This window comes from Monodelphis domestica, chromosome 8 (assembly GCF_027887165.1).
Source record: "Monodelphis domestica isolate mMonDom1 chromosome 8, mMonDom1.pri, whole genome shotgun sequence".
NCBI lineage: Eukaryota > Metazoa > Chordata > Mammalia > Didelphimorphia > Didelphidae > Monodelphis > Monodelphis domestica.
Window position 1 is genome coordinate 31,671,343 of NC_077234.1, and position 23,318 is coordinate 31,694,660.

Here is a 23,318-nt window from a genome sequence, read left to right on the forward strand (position 1 = left end):
TCATGGACCCCTTCTCAGCATCTTATTTTTAAATGCACAAAACAAAATACATAAGATGAAAAAAGGACTAGATTCCATTGAAATGCAGCTATCAGAGCCCCCAGGTTAGGAACCCTTGTCTTAGGAAAGTGCCTGGAGGCACCAGGAAGTTAAATGACTTGCTCACAACTTGCAGCTGGCATCTGATGACACAGGCTTAGAGCCAAAAAGACCTGAATTCAAACACACACTTCGATACTTGATAGCTTTGTGATCCTGAGCAATTAATTCATTTAACCTGTTTGCCTCTGTTTACTAAACTGTCAAATGTGAATAATAGCAGCACCTATGGTGCATGGTTGTTGGGAAGATCCATTAAGATAATCATGAGAAAACAATTAGCTTACTGCCTGGCCTATAGGCATATATATAATATACAATATAATATATATAGGGAACCATTGTATTTAGCCTATTCCTCTATTCAGTCTATGATTATTTCACCATGAATCCTTTATGTTATATCAATATGAAGCATATATAACATGTTCTATATAATATATGCTCTATATTATATAACATGTTCTATATTATATAGGCTCTATATTATATAATATGTTCTGTGTAATATATGCTCTATATTATATAACATGTTCTAAATAATATATGCTCTATATTATATAACATGTTCTATATTATATAGGCTCTATGTTATATAACATGTTCTAAATAATATAGGCTCTATATTATATAATATGTTCTATGTAATATAGGCTCTATATTATATAATATGTTCTATGTAATATATGCTCTATATTATATAAAATTATATTATAGATCATATATCAATAATCTTAGAAATAAAATTAAAATATAAAAATTAAAATATATATATTAATATATAGTCTATACTATAATATAGTAGCATATATGATGAATGCATATTCCCTCCATTCCCTCCTTTGGAGTCAATATATGTCCAAGAACCCAGTTCTGCTCTCTCTTTCTGTCCATTCTATTCTTTTTTTTATTTTTCTGATACATATGTTGTTTATTTTTTCTCAATTACATGTAAAAAAATTTTAACATCCATTCCATCTTAAGTATAACCCATGTTCATAATGGATGGAAGTATTTCAAGTCCTCGTAGGGAACCATTGTACTTAGCCTATCCCTCCTTTCATAGTTCATGATTATTTCACCATGAATCCTTTATCTTCCTTCCATTTCACTCTATAATACCTCTCAAAGTTAGACTCCTTACTCAACCCTGGAATGTAAAATCTGCATTCCTAGTTACTGATACACACAAGGGATTCCTAATTGCTTTAAGAGAAAGAAATCATAGATGGAGAGATGGAAAAGAATTTTGAAGACATCTATTCCAACTGCTTCACTTAATGATCAAATGAGATAACATATGGAATGAGCTTTGCAAACCTTAAAACACTTTATAAATACTATTAGTATTAGTCTTAAAGAAACAGAGAGGAGGTTCATTCTTTTTCAATTGAAGATTACATAGGTTGTAAAAGACAGAGATTAGAGATAGATTTGGACCTGGGAAGAAATTTAGAGACTATCTAATCCAACCTCACTTTACATATGAGGAAACTGAGGTCTAGAGAAGCTATCTGACTTTCCAAGGTCACACAAAAAAAGAAGTGACCCTGGCAGGATTTGAACCCAGATCCTCTAGTCTCCAGAATTAGAGCTCTCACCACTGCTCAACATTGTCTCCCAACTTGTAGGTGGACTTTGAGAAAGTCTGTTACCTGGCCTCATAAACCCATGTTGAGAATTCAAACAAGTCCTGAAAAATGAGGAAGTATCCTAAATCTGGTGTTGGAAGGAAACTCAGAGGCTACCTCGTCCAACCTCTTCATTTTAGAGGAGGAAATTTAGACTCAGTGAAATTAAGGGACTTTGTTCAAGTTTACATAGACAGTCTCAGAGTTGGTATTCAAATGGGAGAGGTGACTTCAGAGCTGATGTTCTCTCCGTTGAGATATATGGTTGGTCCAAGCAAAACTATTCCTATCTTATTCTTCATTATGTTGATTTAGAATAGGTGTGTGTGTGTGTGTGTGTGTGAGAGAGAGAGAGAGAGAGAGAGAGAGAAGAACGAAAGAGATGAAACGAAAGGCACGGTATCATAAATCAAGGGTTAAAGGGGACTTCTAATCCAACCCTCTCATTTATATATATATATATATATATATATATATATATACATACATACATACATATATGTATATATATATACATACATACATACATACATATATGTATATATATATATAAAATGTAGCAAGGTGCAGATCCCAGATTAGAACCCAGAAGTTGTGACTCCAAATTTATTGTTCTTTCACAGTCATAAATAGAACAGGGCAAGAAAGGCCAGGAACTATCAAAAATTCAAGGTACAGTGACCCTGGGCAAGTCACTTAACCCCCATTGCTTAGCCTTTACCACTCTTCTGCCTTGGAACCAATATACAGTATTGATTCTAAGATGGAAGGTAGGGGTTTTAAAAAAATTCAAGGTACAAAAATAAAACAGATACTTTATTCCTTCAGAAGCTTAGACATCTCTACAAAACCTAATCCACCATCCCAAGAAAAATGAATCTATTTTTATAGTATTGTTTTCACATCATTAATTAGAAAGATAATTTGGGGGCCAGTTTTCTCATATTGCTTGTCCATGTAACAAAATGCATAAAGCTTACCCCTTTATCTTTACAACATTACCTCTTAATAAAAAAATGAAATTCATAAAATCACAGGTCTAGATGTATGAGAAAAATTAGAACCGTTCAAGCCCAATGCATTTTACAGATGAAGAAACTGAGATATATTGGAAATAAAAGTCACATGTTGTAAGTCCAAAGTAGAATTTGAACCCAGATCCTCTGGCTCCAGAGCCAGCTTTCTTAGTGCTCTACTTTGCTGCCTTCCCTCCAAATCCTAACACAATAACTACGATCCACCGACTTTAATTTGTTCTTTTAAAAGGATTTGAGGCATAAATATAATTATCCATACTTATGAAAGAAATCCTTTACTACTGCAATTGCCTTACAATTACAATATGCCATTGTAAATATTATCATTTGCAATTGAATGATGAGAAAGAAAGGAACAAAGAAAGAACTAGTAACAAAACCACATATTAATGCTTCCTTTTTTCAATGTAGAAATAAACCCCGTGGGGCTTATGCATACAGCTAAAGTATTAGAAATTCCAAGAACTCTAACCATGACATCATGAGATTAGGAAGATTTTATAGGCACAGAAACTCAGAGGATATACAACTCATTAAAGGTCATTATCAGAAATAACTAGTAGGTCATGAGTATCTGCACGATATGGAAATTGTTACCCACCTTCAAAAGCTTTCCATTTAAGAGAGAAGATAAAATATAAGCAATATAAAAATAGCACTGTATATAGTATATGTCAAATTGATGGCACTCAAGGCAGGTGGGACGCACAGCAGATACACCAAGTGTCTATCCTAATTAATGTTAATAAATAAATAATTAAATAAATAAATAAATAAATGCTGATGAATGAATTTTAAAATACTAGACCTAGTGTCAGAAAGACCTGAATTCACCCAGCCTCATTTATAAGATGTATGATCCTGGGAAAGTCATTTAATCTGTTTGCCTTCATTTCCTTGATTGTAAGATGGAGATAAATAACAGTTCCTACCTCAAAGAGTTATTGTGAGGATCAATATTTGTAAAATGCTTAGCACATAGTAGGCATTACATAAATGCTTATCTTTTCCCTACTCACTCATCCTACACACAAAGATATTACAGGTATATCTAGGAGTAGGAAGAATGTTGAACAGAGTTTGAGGACCTAAGTTCAAATCCCGTGAGAAACTACAGAATACAATGGAAAGACTCCTACTTTGATCCCAGCTCTGCACCTCTTTATATGAGTGACCTTGGACAAGTCACATTGTTTGGGCCTCGATTCCCTCAACTGTAATGTGAAAGGGTTGTGCTAGACGGCTTCTGAGATCGCTGCCAGTTCTAAATCAATAACCTTCTGCTCACTTCTGACCCACTGGATTTATCAGGAATGGGCTTTTCAACTGGACTGGTATTTGATCGGAGTCTGGAAGAAATGGTGAGAGTTTTAAAAGGCAGAGACAAAGGAGAACATCCCGAGCCCAGAGGCTAGATAGTGTAAAGCCTGAGGGTAAATGTGGATTGAGCAGAGAGTTTGTTGGAGAGAAAAAAAATAGTAGGATTTGTGATTGGAGAAATAGTTTGATGACAGAATTGTTAAGGACTATAATGCCAGCCTGAAATATCAAAGGTAGGGGGTGCAAAGAAGAACCAGGTTAGGCACTCAAAACCCACTATCATGGCAACAGTGGAAAGACTTGGATTTAGAATCAAAAGAACTGGGGTTTTCATCCTGAATCATTCACTTACTCCTTGTGGGACTATGAACTTTAGTTTACTTTATGAACATTCTTTCAGGGCAGAAGCCATTGGGTTTTTTCTTTGGGTTCCCAGCACCCAGCAGAGCATCTGGCATATTAGAAGGTACTTGATAAATGCTTGTGTATTAACTGATCTATAAAATGAAGGTTTGTACTAGATAACTTTTACTTTCTGTCTTAGTAACAACTCTAAGACAGAAGGGCAAGGAGTTAAGTGACTCATCCAGGGTCACATGGCCAGGAAGTATTAATGGTCTTTTGAATAGCTGGAGGGAGAAAGATTTTGAAACCCCAATTTTTTTTAGTGAATGTTAAAAATAAATAGATAAATAAATGAATGGATAAATGAACAAATGGGTAAGTAAAGCCAACAACTGATCCGTTCAATAATCCCTTAGGATAAGTTTTTTGGTGTGTCAAAGACCCCTTTCTTTGGCAGTCTGGGGAAGCCACCCATCACCTTCTCCAAATAATATTTTTAAGGGCATAAAATAAAATATATAGGATTGCAAATGAAACAAGTTAGATTGAAATAGTTACCAAAAATTGTTTTAACTTCATTAATCCCAAATAGAGAACCCTTGCACCAAAATTTCTAGATATGCCTTGTACTCAGAAACCACATCTCCTGAAAACAGAGTTTGTAATGGTTATCTGAATGAAAACATTTCAAGTTCAAACATCCCATAAGCACACACAGCTTGCCTTCCTTAGGGCATACTAAATCAATTTGTGTATTCATCCCTAGTCCTCCAAAAAATTAAAATCATGGGACCTAAATTCTATGTCTTGGATTAAAATCATAGGATTCTGGATTTGGAGCAGGTCTTATGGTATTTTTAGACACCTAATTATTCCAAGTCTGAATTCATACCTACATCTCAAATGCAGATTTTACAGATGAGGAAACTGAGACCCAGAGATATTAAAGTCATCCCAATCCAAGATTCAAATTTAGGTTCTCTGGTTCTAAACCCAACACTCCTTTCTCCATGCTACTCTGCCAACCTGGTTCTCTACTTCCATGCTTGCAGGGCACAATTTGGCATCAGGAAATGCCAAAGGAGATGGGGAAAGAAGTGAGAACTCTTCCATCTCTTCCTCCACAGCGGACAAATGAATTCTCTCTCTCCAGAATTCTGCCTGCCAGAGGGGGCCAATTGAAACCTTCAAAAAAAAACAAAACAGACAAGCCTCCTACTTATGGCCTTTAAAAAAAAAAGCTTCCTTTTGAACCCCCAATACTAGGTCATCCTGTAGCTATTAAGCATCCTAAGTGGGATTTCAACCCATAACTTCCTGATTCTAAGTCCATAGTCTCATATACTCTTACCACACGTTTTTGTGGAAATTTTTATAAAAATGGGTAACCAAGGACCTAACTGATTATGTTAACCAAAAGCATATTTCTTAATAAACAAGATGAGAAATCAAAACAGTAAGTTATTCCAGAAAGGTAGCTTTTGAAAACTCTGGAATCTGACTAAAAATTTGCTTTGCTTCTCACTCCTCCCCCACCAAACACACACACCCACATAATGAAACAGTTATTTACCCTCAAAAAAAGTTCTACCAATAATGCAAAAGCATACAACTCCAAGAAAAATACTTCCCCATTTTAATCATGTCTATTATTTTGTAAAATGAAAATGGCTAAGATCATTGTAATCTATTTTAAGGTTTTCGTGGGTTGGTGGGATTAGTTCTTCTTGGCTTTGAGTTCCCCACATTACCAACCAAATGTTTATGGGTTTTTGCCATTTCAGGTCCTTAAAAAAAGTACTTTGTACACATAAAGCAAATTCTACTTTCTTTTTCTAACAACTCCAGATGGGGACCCACATTTTCAAGAGGTCTAGAGTACTTGTTTTTTAAAGCCATGGATTTTTCAAATAAATATTTCTCCATAGAAATTCCATACCTACACGAGTATGTACATAGACATATGGAAACAGCAACCTATGTACTCTTGATTTATGTTTCACCTGAGTACATATATAATAACAATTACTGATTTACATATGGTGATTCAAAGTGCTTTCCATAATATTATGTCATCTGAGCTCCAAACAATCCTGAGAGGTAGGTGCTTTTATCATGCCCATTTTACAGGCTAGAAAACTGGAGCTCAAAAGGGTGATATGAGCAGGATCACAGAACTATTTAGTGTCAGAAGTGGAGTTAGAACTCAAGTTTTCCTTTTTTTTAAACCCTTACCTTCTACCTTAAAATCAATTCTGTATATTGGTTCTCAGGCAGAAGAGCAGTAAGGGCTAGGCAATAGGGGTTAAGTGACTTACCCAGGGTCATACAGCTAGGAAGTATCTGAGTCCAGATTCAAACCAGGACCTCCCATCTCTAGACTTGACTCTCAACCCACTGAGCTCCCCAACTGCCCCAGAACTCAAGTTTTCTTGACTCAGTATCTAGCATTGCATCCACTATTTCTCCTTGCCTCTCATGAAGGCATGTAAAGAGATCCCATTCAAGACCATAGATACAGAAACATAGATCAGCCGAGAGACAGTGCTACTTCCTTCCAATATCTGGGTACAGATACCCACGAGCTTACATGGACTGGGAAACATAAGTACAAGTGGCCATTTATAGCAACAACAACAAAACCATCTCCTGAGTCTAATTGCAGTCCCATAGCCAAAATGATTAAGGGAATCAACAGGAAAATGCCCTGCTGGGCATTAGCGCCTCCTTTTAGAAATGATTAATATTTAACAGACTTTCCGAACTTAGCTTTTCTCTTAGCTCTGATTGTCGATCAGTTCACACAGAACCACCCAAAAAAGCCAGGCTTCATCTTAATATCCCTACCCAAATACATGGGTAAGTCCGTGCCCTTTCTCTGCACACATAGGAAGAGAAGGCTGGCCAGGAAAATTGCATTGAGTTCTGTTTGTGTTTATTTATAAAGAAAGGGGTAAAAAAAAATCAGCCTCAGAGGCCAATGTAATAAGATGCTGTAGCTTTTATGAAAGAGGTGAAATAATTTTAAACACAGACACACAATGAGTTTATTTATTTAGAAACTTGTTAAATAGAGTCTGGGAATTCAAATATTCAATGTTGACATTGTACAGAACTGGCTCCAAGCCAGAAGCCCAGTCTCTAGAGGGACCCATTGGACAAGGACTCCAGGACTTTGTCTCCTCCCACTCGAGTCTAAATAGGTAAAAGTCATTAGTTATACCCACAGCAATATCTGAATCTCAGTCAAATTAGCAGGCCCAGCCAGGGGAACTTCAAAGGCGAGTAAGTGTGTTTAGCTTTTTAGTCCTGGAGCTATGGCAATATGTCACACTTTTGAAAGAGTTTTGTAAACAGTTCCTTCCCTTTGTAGAAACATTTCTTAAGTTTCTTGTAGGCCATGTAAGCAATGTTAATTAACAAGGATTACATTTTTCATTGGGGGAGGGGAAGAATGCCAATCTGTGCTTGCAAACGAGGGGTTAGTTTGGAGGGAAGGAGGAGAAGGAGGAGGAGGCTGGGGGTGGGGGGAGAGAATATTTCTCCTTAAGTTCTCTCTGTTTTATTTGTTTCCTTCTTTTCCTCTGGCTTACACACACACACACACACACACACACACACACACACACACACACACACATTCTCACTACACAGCCAAGTTTCTTTGAGAATTTACTGATGGAAGCAAGTGGATGAGCAGAGGAGTAGGACTGGATAAGACCTAATTTTAGCAATAGCATCCTTCTAAAAGACTGGGGGGGAGGAAGATTTCTATTGAGTCCATCCTCTACAGCCTTGAAGAGCATGCTCACATGGGAGCACTCAAGGAACTCATATGCAACACACACACATACACCACACCTCCCTACCCTGGCTTCCTTGGAGATCTGCCCAAAGAAGGCACTGAGGGCCAAGTCAAGGGGTTGTGTGCCCAGACATAGGGAAATGGGCATGGTGCAGGCATATATCCCAGGAGATTTGTTGGCCAGACACCATAGCACATCTCAGGATGGAGGGGTAAGAAGTATTTTCTTTCCCAAGGTCTTTGGGGCCAAAGGATTCCAGCCTGCAGGGCTATGTCAGGGGCTATGGAGTAGAAGTCCTGGATCACCACCAGTGTTCCCTTCTGCCAGCCCCAACAGCCATCCTCTGACTATCATCACCATGCCACTGCCACTTCTCCATTCCACTTTAAACCAGCCTAAAACCTGGAGGGGATTGAGGGTTGGAGATGGTGAGAGCCTAGTTGTAGTCTGTCTTCACAGGAAAGTAGGGGGGAAGGAGGGTCTCGGTCCTTGGGAAGAAGTCAGCAGAGATTCTGAGTCCTTGGGAAATTGGGATCAAAGTCAATGTGTGGGAAGAGACCCAAATCTTCTCCCATAGTCCCCCTCCATGCACTCAACTGGAGAAGACATGGGGTGGAAAGTTGGCCTGACCTATAAAGGTGGCCATTGTCCCCCCCTCTTTCCTCCACCCCACCCTCAAATGTGGGGCCAGTGAGCTCCAAATATCTTCATCTCCTAGTCCCTACATACCAAGCACTAGTAACCTCACTAACCTGATAACTGTCTCCATGAAACCCTCTTCAGAAAGAAAAGGCTTGGAAACCATTCTCTTCCATCTTTTTAGAAAGTTTCCCTGAGGAAAAGAACCTCCTTTTATGTACATGTGTGTGTTATATACATACACATGTGTTTATTGTATATGTCCAATTTGTAGGTACAGTAGACCCCTACATGTTGAATGTGTTTTGATTCTCATAATATCAAGAATATTAAGGGGAAGGGAGGAGGGAAACATAGCAAGCTCTAGAGAATCTGCTTCCTATGGAACCTAAAGAACACATTCTCTCTCCCTCTGTCTGTCTGTTTCTCCCTCCATCTTTCTCTGATCTCTCTTACACACACAGCTGTTGAGAGAAGGCTGAGAATTTATGTCCCCAAGAAATGAACATTTGAAAAAAAGAACCAGTATCTCCCTCCTTCTCTCCTCTCCTACTAATGAATTGTCTCTGCCAGATGTGGGGGGGGGGGGGGGGAGAGAAGGAATGAAACGCTTTATTAACCTTTCCCTAAACTCAGAGACTTTTTTGGCTAAATGCTCACAAAAAAAAAAAATTTTTTTTCAGAAGACTATTTACACCAAGTGCCAAATGCAATAAAGAAGCACTAAGCCTGGGGTAATGGTAAAGAAATGGCAAATAAACAGCCTTCCTAGAAGGGGGAACTCTCAGCCTCTACAGGGCCAGCGTTCTCCTCTTTGAAAAACAAATTCCAGGACAGAGTCTTAAACAGGCAAATAAACTTGGCAGCTCTGTTTTTCAATCAGGAGCTTTTAAGGACTAGAGGAAGGCAAATTATAGGCTCAAGGAAAAAACCCTGCTGAAACCTGGGCGCGTGTTATTTTATTATCTCAGTTGTTGGGGATGGGAGGGGGAACTTTAGAGTTCGGGACCTACATTGACGACTAGACCGCCTATTTTTTTAAAAAAAAAAAAGGGAAGAAAGAAAGGAAGAAAGAAAAGCGATAAAGTGTAAAAGTAACAAGTGCTCCCACACACACGTGTGTCCTGCTAATCTGATCGCCTTCTGTCTCTTTACGAGGCTACTGGGTGGGGGGTGAGGGAAGGACGCCCTAAGAACTCCAAGTAGCTTGCTCTACAGATTATTCATTGCAGAGACTGAGATCCTGGGGAGTGTCACTGTCGGCAAATTGAGAAGAGGTTGCTTTGGGCTTTTGTTTCTGGTACATAGGTGGAAGGAGCTCTAGAAAGCTCGGTCACACTCGGCCCCCAATCCCCTGCTTTCACTATATAGTAAGAACAATTTCCTATGAGCATTTCTGACTCAACACAGGTGCCCCCTCCCCTCCCCATTCCCCGGATTGTTTAGGAACTTGGAATCAGGCTGAAATACCTGTCTGGCTCAGAGGCACTACTAGAAGGAGTTCTGGGAGCAGCGGCATCCCTCCCTCTTGTTTGACATTTCTCTTTCTTTCTCAAATGTTAGGGTAAGTGCCAAGTGCTTAGGCTGTGCCTTCAAGATAGTCAGGCGTCTTGAGATCTGCTTTACTTATTTTCAAACTAAGGTTTAAAATCCCCCTAAATAAATTCCAACGTGGCTTCTTTGTTTCAGCTATTGTATTTCAGATAATCTTGTCAACAACAAAAAAAAAAATCAAGCTCTCCAGTTAGAACCTGAGTGGTTCTTTCATTCGGAGAAAAAGGAAGATCGGCGTGTTCTCAGAATTATGTCCTTGACTAACAAGAACACGGCTGAGTCCCGAGAACTTCAGAAAAAGCCCCAGTTAGTGAGTGTTCGTCAACTAGGAAATTTCACACTCGCTGGAAGCAGTGCTGCCAAGGGCACAAGAGTGTATTTCGATGGGATTTGTTTTCAGTGTAACTTTTAAAACAAACAAACAAAAAAGCCTGAGAGGCGGATTGGTCCTCGTAGGATAGAATAAATCATTTTATCCTCTTTTTCTCCCCCTGAACGCAGCAAAAGAAAAAAGATAAGGGAGTGAAGGGACAGTCTAGACTGGAATAACAGCTCCAAAGTTTTCTTGTTAGAAGGATTAAATTACAGGGGTCTCTCACCATCTCCTCGGCTTAGCCATGAAGCTGACACGCTATTAAAGGAAAAGGAAATGGTGTTTCAAAATACAAAAATCCCAAGTTTTAATATGATTTCCTTTATTGCCCATATTATAACCGAAGGCTTATAAGATGCTGTGACGCATCTGTCTGGGAAAGACGGCGGGAGGAAGCAGCGACAACGAAAGAGAAGACGTGAAAGCCAGGAGCAAAGTTTTTAGACGTTGAGATCCAGTTATCAAGAAATCAAGAGCCATACCTTTGGACACAATGAATAAAACAAATGATCTCCCACCGGATGTAATGCCGTTATTATCGGACCAGAAAGAACTCTCTAGACATTTATTTATGTTTTGTAGGTGCTAGTTTGGGTTTGGGGGGGAAACACTCAGTATTGACTCAGATCTTGCCTATAGAGTTAAATCAAAATCGTTTTTAAAGTTTTGAAGGATTTTTTAGGAAATAAAATATAGATCGGCGTTGCCTTCCCTCTTTCATTTCTGGGCAAATTGAGTAATAAGACAAGAAGTTAAGTTTCCTTTTTAATTTAGCTTTTCTCTGCCGTCTTCCCCCTGCTTTCACTGTGGATAGAAGGCTCAGTGCCTGAGAATATGTGCGAATGCGGGGCTGTATTTATCTGTGTGTAGGTCTGAGTATGTGTCGAGATGTGTCTGTGTGTGTGTGTGTGTGTGTGTGTGTGTGTGTGTGTTGTGTGGATTCAGACGAAAATCAAGCCCTCAACTGCATTTGAAAGCAAATAAGAAAGGCAGGAAGGAGCAAATTTTGATTCGGTTGCAGCTAAATGAAATGAACAGTATCCAAAGGAAAAACAGATGTACCGATTACCGAAATAACTCCAGCCTTTATGTCGGTCACTAAGACCCAGGCGAAAAGAAATTTATGCGTGAGTGTGTGTCTGCCTGTGTGAGCAGGCTGCGTGTAGGAGCCAAACTGTACCAACTCCTGGAAAGGTGCCTAGAAATGACAACACAGAGACCGACTTGAGAGTGGGGTTTCCGAAGCCTGAGGAAGAAGAGGGTTAGGGCAGAACCTGCCTCCCCGCTGGTTGGCTCAGGAACGCGGGGCTCCACTGCCTGCTGTTCTGCCTTCCTCCCTCACCATAGTTCCTGAACCCTAGGAGGAGAGGGAGCCGGACCATAGTGGGACTATGGGGAGGGGGGGGACTACTATCTCTATAAGGCTCAGGAGGTGACAGAAGAAGGGCAGAGGAAAAGAGAGGTGAGGAGGAGAGAGAAGGAAGGATAGAGGACAGAAGAGTCTTCTTAGGAAGCTCGGGAAAGCATTTAGCATTTTCCTTATTATTATTTTAATGTATATGTATGAAGTATTAAGAGCCACATTCCCAGAGGTGCTTAGCAAATTGTGTGTGTGTGTGTGTGTGTGTGTGTGTAAACAGTGCTCTAAGTCCATGAACATACATGCATACCTTCCAAATGACACAGAATTAAGTGCCAATGTACCAAGCATTGGAATTTGCCAAAGGTAAAAATGAAATCTCTTTTTAAAATTGTTTTCTCAACAGTAATTCTGGGTTACGGTTCATCTTGGCACTGGAAGAGCAGTTTGCTCAGGCAATTTTCTGCCTAGTTCACCCAACTCTTCTCCTCCCCCTTCTCCCCGTGGGGGTGCTGAATATTTTAGGAAGGAACCTCTGTATACCAATGCTGGTACTTATGGGTGAGAGTTCACATTCCCGCGGATAAGTAGTTCTCCAACAGCACTGCTCCTCGCCCTCCCCTCTGCCCCTGCCAACTTAACCCGGGTTGGGGGGGGGGGTGCCACCGCACGGCTTCGGATCCCCTCACCCCCTCAAAGACCCATACACCGAAGTGCCTGCTTTGTGATCCTTCCCCTGCGCTCAGTGCCAACGTCTGCGCCCCTGCCTCCGCCGCCCCGACCCGAGCCGGAGTCGTAGCGCGCCTGCCTTCACCCTCAGGACGGACAGACTTCCAGCTCCGGGCTCCCGGGCCCGGCGCGCTGCCTCTCCCGGCACTAGGCCCTCCAGGGGCTGGATTTACAAGCTGCCACGCTTTTCCCCCCTTTCTACCTACCCCTTCTCGGCTTATCTTCACTCTTCCCGCCTCCCTACCCCACGCTCCCGCGGTCCTCCTCCTCTTCCTTCTATACCACCTGCCCTCGGTTCGGAAGGATGCTCGGCCGAGTTCCTGCCCCCCAGCCTGGACAGACGCGGCCGCCGCCGCCTTGCCTTCAGCCTGCCTGCCTGCCTGCCTGCCTTGCCTGTCTCGGCTCTGGCCGCCGCTGCCTCCCTCCTTCCTTCCCATCTTGCCCTGGAGCCTCTGAGAAGAGAGCCGACAGCGCCCACTATAGCAACCGCGGCTCCTCGCAACCTCCCGGGCCTCGGCTTTAACTTCCAGAATCAGCCCTAGAACTTTTCTCAAGTCGGGCTCGGAGGCCGCCGCCACCGCTACCGGCCGCTACCTTCCACAGTGGGATGACTGTATATACCCTGTCTCTCCCCCCTTCTCTCCTGCCCCCTAAACCCCAGAAACAAACGCAGTCCTTACAGGTCTTCTTTCACCCTCGGCCTCCCCCACCGCCTGCCATCCCCCTCCCCTCCCCGCCCCCACCCCCTCCCCATGTTTCCCCTCCTCCTCTCAGACCCTGGTCTAGCTGGTTGGCCGAAGGCATCTCTCCTCCGCCTGAGGGGAGGAGGGAGGTAAACCTCTCTCTCTCTCTCTCTCTCTCTCTCTCTCTCTCTCTCTCTCTCTCTCTCTCGCTCTCGCTCTCGCTCTCTCTCTCTCTCTCTCTCTCTCTCTCTCTCTCTCTCTCTCTCTCTCTCTCCTCTCTCTCTCTCGCTCTCGCTCTCTCTCTCTCTCTCTCTCTCTCTCTCTCTCTCTCTCTCTCTCTCTCTCTCTCTCTCTCTCGCTCTCGCTCTCTCTCTCGCTCTCTCTCGCTCTCTCTCGCTCTCTCTCCCTCCTCCCCCCGTTTCCCTCTTCCTCTCCCTCTCCCCCTCCTTCCCTCTCTCCCTCCCCTCTCTGCCTTGTCATGGTTCTTCTCCCTTTCCCCCCACCCCCCACTCCCCTCCTCCATCCCGAGGCTGATGCAGCTGCCCTACTCCAAGGGATGAGGGCCGGCTGCGTTTGCTCCCTTGCCCACCCGAGTCATCAGAGAGACGCGGGGCAGAATAAGAGTCTGGGGCAGGTTGCTGCAACGGCAGCTGGGGGTTCAGTCCCCCCACCCAGCCCTCAGTGTCTGGGGGCAGCTCCAGATACCCGGCACACTCGACATATGCAAGATGGCAGAGGAGGGTGAAAAGCCAATAGAAAAGCGATATTGCACCTACTTGTGGCCAGTTTCCTTGCCCTGCCTTTGGATCTCATGTTGTGCCCAGTCCTGCAGCCGCTGGTGTGGTTGGGGGGGCTTTTTTTTTTCTTGGATCTTTTCCTCCTTTTTCAATCTCTCTCTCTCTCTCTCTCTCTCTCTCTCTCTCTCTCTCTCTCTCTCTCTCTCTCACACACACACACACACACGCACACGCACACACTCACTCGATGTCTTTCTTTCACTCTCACTCCTTCTCCCTCTCCCTCTCCCTCTCTCTCACTCTCTCTCTCCTTCTCTCCCTTTCTCTCAATCCACACTCGCTATCTCTCCAGCATTGTCAGTTTGGACAGACACCTTCGCACATGCGCGCTAGACGCCCCTCCAACATCTCAGCGCCGCCAAAAAAAGTTTGGAGCGATTTATCACTTTGATTTGGAGATCTTGTCAGATGGCAATCGGGGAGGAGGCGGAGAAAGGGGGACGCGGGGCGGGCGACTAGGGGGGGCGGGGGAGAGCCAGCGGGGGAGAGGGGAGCAGATACCTCGCCCAAGGTGGGGGAGGGGGGAGAGCCCTGGCTGCAGAGTTCAAGTTGGAAACCCCAAGAAGCTTCTGGGTTCTTGTTATTTTGGTTGTTACCATCCTTGTCCCTCCATCGCCTACGGAAAATGTTTCACAGCGACCAGGGGAGAAGAGAGGACAAGGGAAGGCTTTTTTATTTCCCTTTCCCGAGCTGCTGAGCTGGAATTGGGGATGGATACTCCGAGCGGTATGGAAGAGAAGCAGCGAATGCTCCCCCAGAACAAGAAATCAGCCGACTTCTGCTGCTGTTGCAGCAGCTGCTAGCTGCTCTTGCTGCTGCTGCTGCTCAAGCGGCGGCGGCGGCGGCGGCGGCGGCGGCGGCGGCAGCGGCTCCTGGTGCTGCTGCAGCGGTGGCGGCGACCGCCGCTACGGCTGGGGCTCCGAATGCTCGAGCGCAGTGACTCCTTCCTTCTGGATTTTTAATCTAATATTAATGGCGCTGTCATCTGGGCCACATTTCCATAGTTCATCTCAGCACCACCCTACCTCAAACCCGTCCCCTCTAGCTTCGATGTTTGGTCGCCGATCTGCGTCTTCCTCTCTGGGAACAGGCTGGCTGCCCAAAAGCTTGACAGGGCATAGCTTGTGTTTGCCCAGCAAGGTCCAGTTTCACCTTTCCTCCTGCTCTCTTGGCGCCCCCCGCCCCCCAGCTTCCTCGCTCCGGCCCCTCAGCTGGAGATCAGCCTGGCCTGCCTTCCCTTTTCACATACACCCAGATGCACAGAAAACAGACACGCATGCACACGTGCGCCCCAAACCCCCTCCTGCTCCATTCCTCCATCCACCCCCACCCCCCCAAAAATCCATGGTGGAGATCTGCTTTAATTACGGGATTTGCCAATCAAAGCGGACACGCTGAAGTTGGGAACTCCTGAAGGGGCTGGCCCTGTTAGAGGTATGAATCAATCCCAGCTACATATAGATTTTTTTTTTCTCCTGGTACAACCTCCTTGAATTAAACAGTTTTGTTCAATACCTTCCATGTGCTATTTATGTCTCCATTAATATCTGTTGCAAATCCTGCCAGACACTATAAAAGAAAATTACAATCTTCTCAGTCCCTGTGGTGTACCAATACATCCATAGCGTTCACGTTTACAAAAATTAATCAAATCCTAACCATCACCTTTTGGGGGGGGGAGGGGTGATGGGGGAGGCTGTAATGACTGGCTTTGGCCCGTCCTACCTGTTGCTATTTCTTGTAAGAGCTTAGGCCAGCCTGGGAAGTGGGTAGAGAGAAAGTCTTACACATCTAAGGATTCTAACGGTTCCTGTGCCTGTATTTTCAGAAACCTGGACGCATACTACCCATTCTTTCTGCCTGGGGTCATGTCAAAGATGTTCCCTTTCTTCTCCAACTCCACCCTGAGACCTGTCAGGTGCATCCCAAGAGACACAAATAGCAAGAGAGTAGTGGAAAGAGAAGGGACAAGAGTGGAGCAAAAGAAACTCCCAGAGGAAATCCCCCCCTCCGCCAAGAAAAGCTATTCTAACTGTCCATTTGGAGTCAGAGAGACATTGACCTCTCCCAACCTGCAAGGGGCACATCAAACTTTTCAAATCCTGTCTGAGTGAAATCTTAGCTCCTATGGAAGCTCTGACTGAGACTTGCAGAATCCTCCTGGGTAAACGGGCAGATATTCTCACAGGTGTTGTGTACCTTGCTAGGGAGCCTCTATGTAAATGTACATACAGTTTAGGCTGTGTGACACTCCCAAAATGGGACCAGACAAACTGCTTTTAGCCCTAGAATGTCTTCCTTGGGCTAAGTAAAGGTCCTCAAAGGAAAAGAAATAAAGGGAGGAGTGGAGCTGGGAGATTTCCTGGAATGTCTAAATAAAACCTTCCGGGACTGAAAAGCAGTAGCCACCGCACTGGATGGCCCCCAAGTGGAACTCCAGAGGAGATGATCGCTGATCAATTTCATTGTGCCTTCTTTGTGCCCTCTCTCTGCTTCAGCTCTCGGTTCTGCCCCTGAGTCCAACCGGCTGGGAAAGCTGGTGAGCATGGGGTAAACCTCTTACTTTATCACAGCTGATCGCTGCCTGAAACTGGACAAGAATCAGTGAGCTGGTCACCAGTGGCTGTGCCCAGGGCTGCTGAGCTCCCTCAGGATAGAATTCTTACCTGAATTCAAGAAAATCAAAGCACTCTATGCATCCGTCCCCAAACAAGGGGGAACTTTTTAGGAAGGAGTTGCTCTTCCAAAGCTTTATCTTCCCTCTCCTCTTTTTTGTGGTGGTTACAATAGGGGGTTCCCTTAGAAAGAGAGGTGGGGAGTGGAAAGCCAGATAAGCTTCTGAAAAGTGGGTTTATCTCCCAAGGACAAATGGATTCAAAACATCTGAATGAATGGAAATCTAGGGAGTTAGATTGGGGGCTCTGTTTCTAGAGAATAAAACAAAACACTTAGTTGGGGTTCTGAGTGTAGAAGGGAGGTGAAAAGAGCCAGGTGAGAAGGCAGACAGAGTTAAAGGGATCAGAAGAGTGAGAAATAAACTCATCTTTTCCTTCTCCAGATTTTAAAGACAGTTAGGAAGGGGTGGGTTTTCTCGCCTCCCACTTCTGAACATTTGGATGGCTGTCTTCTCTAGGGGTCACTGGTCTCCCTGTTCTGTTGATTCAGTTTCAGGTCACAAAAAAAATAATTTTTTTTTGCAGCCCCTTTTCGAACTTAATACCAACTAAGAAGGCTAGTTCTGGACAATGAATACAAACGCCATAGAACTTAAACCGGTTGGCAGAACTTTGCTATGTGTCCAGCCAGGGAATTGGGAAAAGAGGAGGTAATTCATTTCCCCCTTAAATCCCAAGTATAAGCAAAAACTCCAAGTCTGGATGCTTTTGAGCTTGAAAATAGCTCCTTTCTTTTTGCCTGCCTTCCTTCTTTCTCTCCTTCCTTTTTTTCCTTTCTTCTTTTTTCTTCCTTCTTTCCGTTTTCTTTCTTTTCCTCAAATTCCTTTGCATTTATTTTGCATATATGCCGCATTTATTTGTCTGCGCCTATGTCCTAGAAGGTTAGCTGCTTGAAGGCAGGAATTCCTTTACTTTTGTCTCTGTAGCCCCAGAGCCTAGCACAGTCTGGTATATAATAATGTATAATACGCCCTTAGTAAATGCTTGTCGATTGACTGTTGACTATATCTTTTCTCTCTTTTTAGAAAATGTGCAGCCTGTCCTGAGTGTGTGTGTGTGTGTGTGTGTGTGTGTGTGTGTGTGTGTGTGTGTGTGTGTGTCAATAGCGGGGCTGAAGTGTTCTGTGTGAGTTTTACGAGATGAAATAAATGTCTTGAGCCGGAGAGCAATACCTCCTCGACGCAGTTCGAACTTCTGGCCCAAAGGTCCAGGGAAGTGGGCCCCGGCTCCTGGGGCCCCTTGTCAATTTCACCTGTCTCCAGTCCCAGCAGTGAGAGCTGGAGCAGGTGTTCCTGAATTCCTGGGAACTCCAGCAACCGGCTTCTCTGGTGACTCCCAACGCCCTCGCCCCAGACAAGAAAGGAAACCTTCCACAAGTGCGCCGACTTGTTACCTCTTCTCCCCACCACCTCCCGGCTAAAAGACCCCCCTCCCACTTCAGAGATCCCCAAATTCGTTCAGTCTGAGGGACTTGTGCGATTGAGGCCGCTGTCACGAGAGTCTCTCTCTGCAAACAGACCTCCCCAAAGCACAATCTGTGGACAGGTCGTTGGAGCCTGTGGGCTTACTGTGATGGGTTTCCCCTTTTCAAAAAAAATTCCTTTGAATTTAATTTATTTTTATTTTTATTTTTCCCAGAACCCTGGAGAGGTGGAAGAACTTTTAGGAAGGCGAGAACTGAGAAGGGAAAAAGCCAGACTTTTCTTCCTCCCCCAATTCTTTTTACCAGATTAACAGTGGAAATGCAAGGAGCCGGGTTTCCATGCATTTCGTACCACAGGGCATTTCCCCCTTCCTCCCAGGAGAATGGGACCGGTGGCCGCTCGGTCTCTGAGAAGGGGAAGCGGGAATTCGGGCCCGAGGTATTTGTCGCACTATTGTCTTTGTGCGGTGAACTTCACCTTGTGTTATTCAACCTCCAAGTCCATTCTCCCGGCCTCGGGTCCGATTAATTTCAGCATTGTGGCTGCCATGATTAACGCTGTTTACCCGACGCTGCCTTTCAGGCTGGCTGTTAAGAAATTAAGCTCTCTGGGTGCACAGAGCCAAGCAGGGGTTTCTTCGCGTTGAAATGAAACAGTTTCTCCTCGGCTCCTCAGCTTTCGGCCCCCCGCTCAATTAGCCCAAATGGACACAATTTCCATTCATTGCCATAACTCACTCACTGCTCTTGGAGATCGCTTGCAAAATGCACACTTTATTATTATAGGCTGACCTCAGTGGCGAAAAGTGGCGATGCTCGAAAGAGGCCGAGAGATCTATCTAGCCCCCTTGGGCTATAATTATTAGAAATTAATTGGGTTCAGGACCCTGGGTAGCACGGGTAAATTAATAGCTTGTCTGCTGGTTTAAATCCGAATTTTCAGTCCACAGGAGAGAAAGGGGGTGTGGGGGCTAGGGGGGGGGGGAGTAACAGACATGAAAGGCAGACCCAAGGGACCACGGAGTTTACTTGCAAGACACTCGTCTATTAAGCAGTGTCCAGAATACATTTGAGGAGGGGAGGGGAGGCGAGGCGGGAGTAGGAGCCGAGGAGGTGGGGAGCGGGGTGGGGGGGGGGGGAAGAGGCCAGAGGACTGGCCAAGAGGAGGGCTGAGTTTATTTTATCCGATTTTTCTCGCCTGCATTGTTTTCGGGGGAGGGGGATTGCATTTAGGGGTTAAAATAAAAATAAAGATCCGGTGTACTTGGAGCTGTCGGGCTGGAGTAAAAGTGAAAAGGGAGCCTGAGGCAAAAGGAAATTACTGCAAGCCCGCGTGACCTTTCCGAGAGGTAATCAATCAAGTGATCAACAGGGATATTTATCATTGCTCTATAGGCTACTCCGCTCGTGCACAGAGCGGGGGGAGGGGCGCGCGCGTGGGCGCGCCCACCACACACACACACACACACACACACACACACAAGTTTGGTCATCCCATAAACCTCAAGACTAATCCAGAAACTTTAATAAATGTTAAGGTTGTCTGAGATGCAAGGAGGGAGAAAGGGAGAGGAGGGAGCAGGAAGAAGGGAAAGGGAAAAAAAAGGAGAGAGAGAAGGGGAGGGGGGGAGAAGAAAAGGAAGGAAAGGAAGAGAAGGAGACTAGCTGCAGCGTCTATTTCCCAGCAGAAATGCCTCCTGCCTAAGGTGTTAAACGTAAGCTGTCCGCTTCTCTTTGCGATGTGAGAAAAGCTCCCAATGAAAGATGGGCTTTAAAAAATCCAAATCCGAAATGGGCTAGAGCAGATTGTGCCAAGTGGCAAGATGGGAAGAATGGGGCGAGTCTGAACCCCACGGTGGGCGGGGGCGGGGAGTCGTCTCCCTGCCTGCATAGATATCACCTCCTTGGAATGGGGAGCTATAAGGTGATGGGGGGGGGGGGGGCAATGAAGAGAACACATCCTTCTCTTCTGTGAAGTCGTGCCTCAGCTGCCCCAGGGAGCCCTCCTCTCCGATGCCTGCTCAGAACTACCGAAATCCAGGCGAGAGAAGGAGGGGAACGAATGAAGAACAGAGCAAACCCATTTTCTGCCTAGTTTCATTCTACCTCGTAAAACATCTCTCTTTAAGCCCCTAGTTCTGGATTTTCTTCATGGTGGGGACCGTATTTCGCAGCAAATCATGATGCTTTCTTGTCAAGCTCACTCCCTTTTTCCTCTCTGCTCTGCCCCTACCCCCCTGCCCAGTCCCCCTGTCCTTTTATTTAGAGTGATCCAAATGGGGCGCACGCGGGAGGCGGGACAGGTTATTTCCAAATAACAACAATAACAACAACAACAATAATAAGAGCCTGCTTAAGACCAAGACATCCCAAGGCCTTCCTTCTGCGGGGTTATTCTTAGTCATCCGCCCCTCTTTGGAGACCGCTTGGAGCTGATCTCCGAGCGCAGCCCGGGAGACCCCAGAAGGGGGGAGACTGGGTTTCTGGTGCAAAAACCCTTCTGGGTGGATTTTCTGCAGACTACGTGAGGGTGGTGAGGATCGCCTCCCAGCTAGCAAGACGGCTCTCCTATGGTGTGGGAACGTGGGACAGTGCCAGGGCGCTCAGGGCTGCGCCAGACGCAGATCCCGCCCGCCCGCCCTCGGTCCCCAGCCTGCCTTCCCTCAGCCCCGCCTGCGCCTAGCTGCAGCTTGCTGGGCTCTAGTCCGGACGGATTAGTCTGCGCCGCCCCCTGCTGGCCGCAGGCCGCAACCACAACGTCAGGCTCTCGAGCAGTGCTTGGGCTCCAGCTGTGAACAGTAGCTGGGAGTCAGGGGGGAAACAGCTGGAGAGCCTCGAGGGAAACTCTGGAGGCATCGGTTGAAGCAGGAAGAGGGGAGGAGGGCGGAATAGAAGGAAAAGAGTATTCAGAGCTGTAAGATCGGGGTGGGGGCAGGGGGGAGCATCCTACTCTCTAGGAGTTCTCAAACTGCTGCGCCCAGAGAAAAGATGGGGGAAAGCGTATTTCTCGCTCTGCTTCTCTACTAGCTGCCTCTGGAATTCTAGCCTTGTTGGGCCTTCTTCCGCCGCCCTTTACGACCTCGACTTCTCTTGAGCAGACCAGTTTTTCTCCAGAGAACGTAGTCAGTTTGATCACTTTCTTTCTCGAGGGATCAAGGCTGAGTGGGATAGCAGTTGCTCCCCCTTTCCCCACTACTGTAGTCCCAGGGGAGATGATTGGAATGGAAGGAACTGGATTCTGATCCTACCCCTATCACTTACAATCTGTATGAGCCAGAGAAATAACCTCTCTGGGACTATTTCCTTATCTGTAAAATGAGAGGGTTGGACTTCAGACCTTCCAAGGTTTCTTTCAACTCTAAATCTTTCATCCAATCCTCTGATTCTGTTTTTCCATCCTTAGTCTCAGTTCCAGTTCTGATGGTGTGAAAAGAAGCCCAGCAAGGATCAGGGATACCTGAGTACCCACTCTGCTCTGCTACTAATTACTCTTACTTTAAAAAAAAAAAAAACTTTCTTGGTAATGACTCCAAGACAGAATGGCAAGAGAGAGGCAAATGGGGTAAAGTGACTTGCAGTTAGTTATGTCACTTAGAGTGTCTGAGGCCAGATTTAAACCCAGGTCCACCCTACTCCAAACCTGGAGCTCTATCTACTGTGCCACTCAGTTGCCCCTACTAAATTACTCTTAAAACCTAGTGGAGTCACTGCCCCTTTCTGACCCTAGTTTGTTCCTCTGCAAAACTGGAAGGGCTGGACTAGGGGACATCTTAGACCAGCCAAGTCCTTCACACTGAATCTAAGTCTGTGCAGTGAGAATCTCAGTACCCTCCTTTCTGATGGGAGTAGAATACCCTAAGGATCAGTCCTTGGGGCATTCCCTTGAGCTCATTTTCTTTGGGGTCTGCATTTTCTGTACATTTTAAAGAGTTTGAAAACTATAAGAGTCTACATTTCCTGAGTGCTTTATTGCTTCCAGTTCACTTTCCTAAATGAGATGAAACATGAAGATAAGGAAACTGAGGAGCAGATTGTTGCCCCAGGTCACCCTACTAATTAAGTGGCAGAGCCAGCAGTGGAACCCAGATCTTCAGAATCAAAATACTTCATCCATCCATTTAGTAAGCATTCACTGAGCACCTACTGTGTGCTAGGAGAGGTACTAGGGAGTGGTGACAAAACATATAAGAAGTAGTCCCTACACTGTAGGAGCTTACATTTTCCTGGGAAACAATATGCACAGGAATAAGGAAATACAAAAAACCCATACAAAATCATTGGGGGAAGAGGCATAAAATGGTAAAGGGCACCTGCAACTACAGAGATCTGGGCTTTTCCTGAAAAGCTGACACCATGTCATTGAACTTTAAAGAAGAGAAAAGATGTCTTTTTCATCTTCTGGGAAATCTTTCTTTCATGGCACCAGGCTTTCCTATCCTTCATAGACTATCTTTCTTCTGTCTGTGATTTGAATCAAAAGAGATAAAAGTTCAACTCTTCTAAAGACTAGTAACCAACCTTCAGTAAAGTGAGTTATGTGGACTCTGGAGATCTTTCCTGAACTTCTCAACTCCTACTGACTCTACTCAAATCACACCTTGTATTAACTCTGTACCTATTTATATGTATACATATTGTATATCCCCTCCTCCTCCTCAAACACACATAGAATGTAAATTCTTCAAGGGTAAGTACTGTTTCTTATTCTTCTGAGTGCCTGATACATAGTAGGTGTTCAATAAAAGCTGCTTCAGACACTAGCTGTGTGGCCTTGGTCAAGTCACTGAACTCTCTGGGCTTCCATTTCTTCATCTGTAAAACAATGGAGTTGGATTTGATTACCTCTA

At 44.7% G+C, this 23,318-nt stretch overlaps 1 protein-coding gene across 10 annotated transcripts in view; it reads right to left on the reverse strand.

Moving 5' to 3' along the window:
• The window catches only part of MECOM (MDS1 and EVI1 complex locus), a 711,707-nt gene extending 696,937 nt beyond the window's left edge, over positions 1 to 14,770 (reverse strand). For 5 of the 10 annotated variants that reach the window (XM_056808210.1, XM_056808206.1, XM_056808215.1 and 2 more), the window contains exon 1: positions 14,353 to 14,769. In XM_056808210.1, the coding sequence (XP_056664188.1) occupies positions 14,353 to 14,389 (37 nt within the window). In that variant the 5' untranslated portion in view covers positions 14,390 to 14,769. Of the gene's footprint in view, positions 1 to 14,352 lie in introns of all 10 variants that reach the window. The other 5 variants (XM_056808208.1, XM_056808204.1, XM_056808207.1 and 2 more) reach the window with 2 other exon arrangements.
• Between the last annotated feature and the right edge of the window lie 8,548 nt (positions 14,771 to 23,318).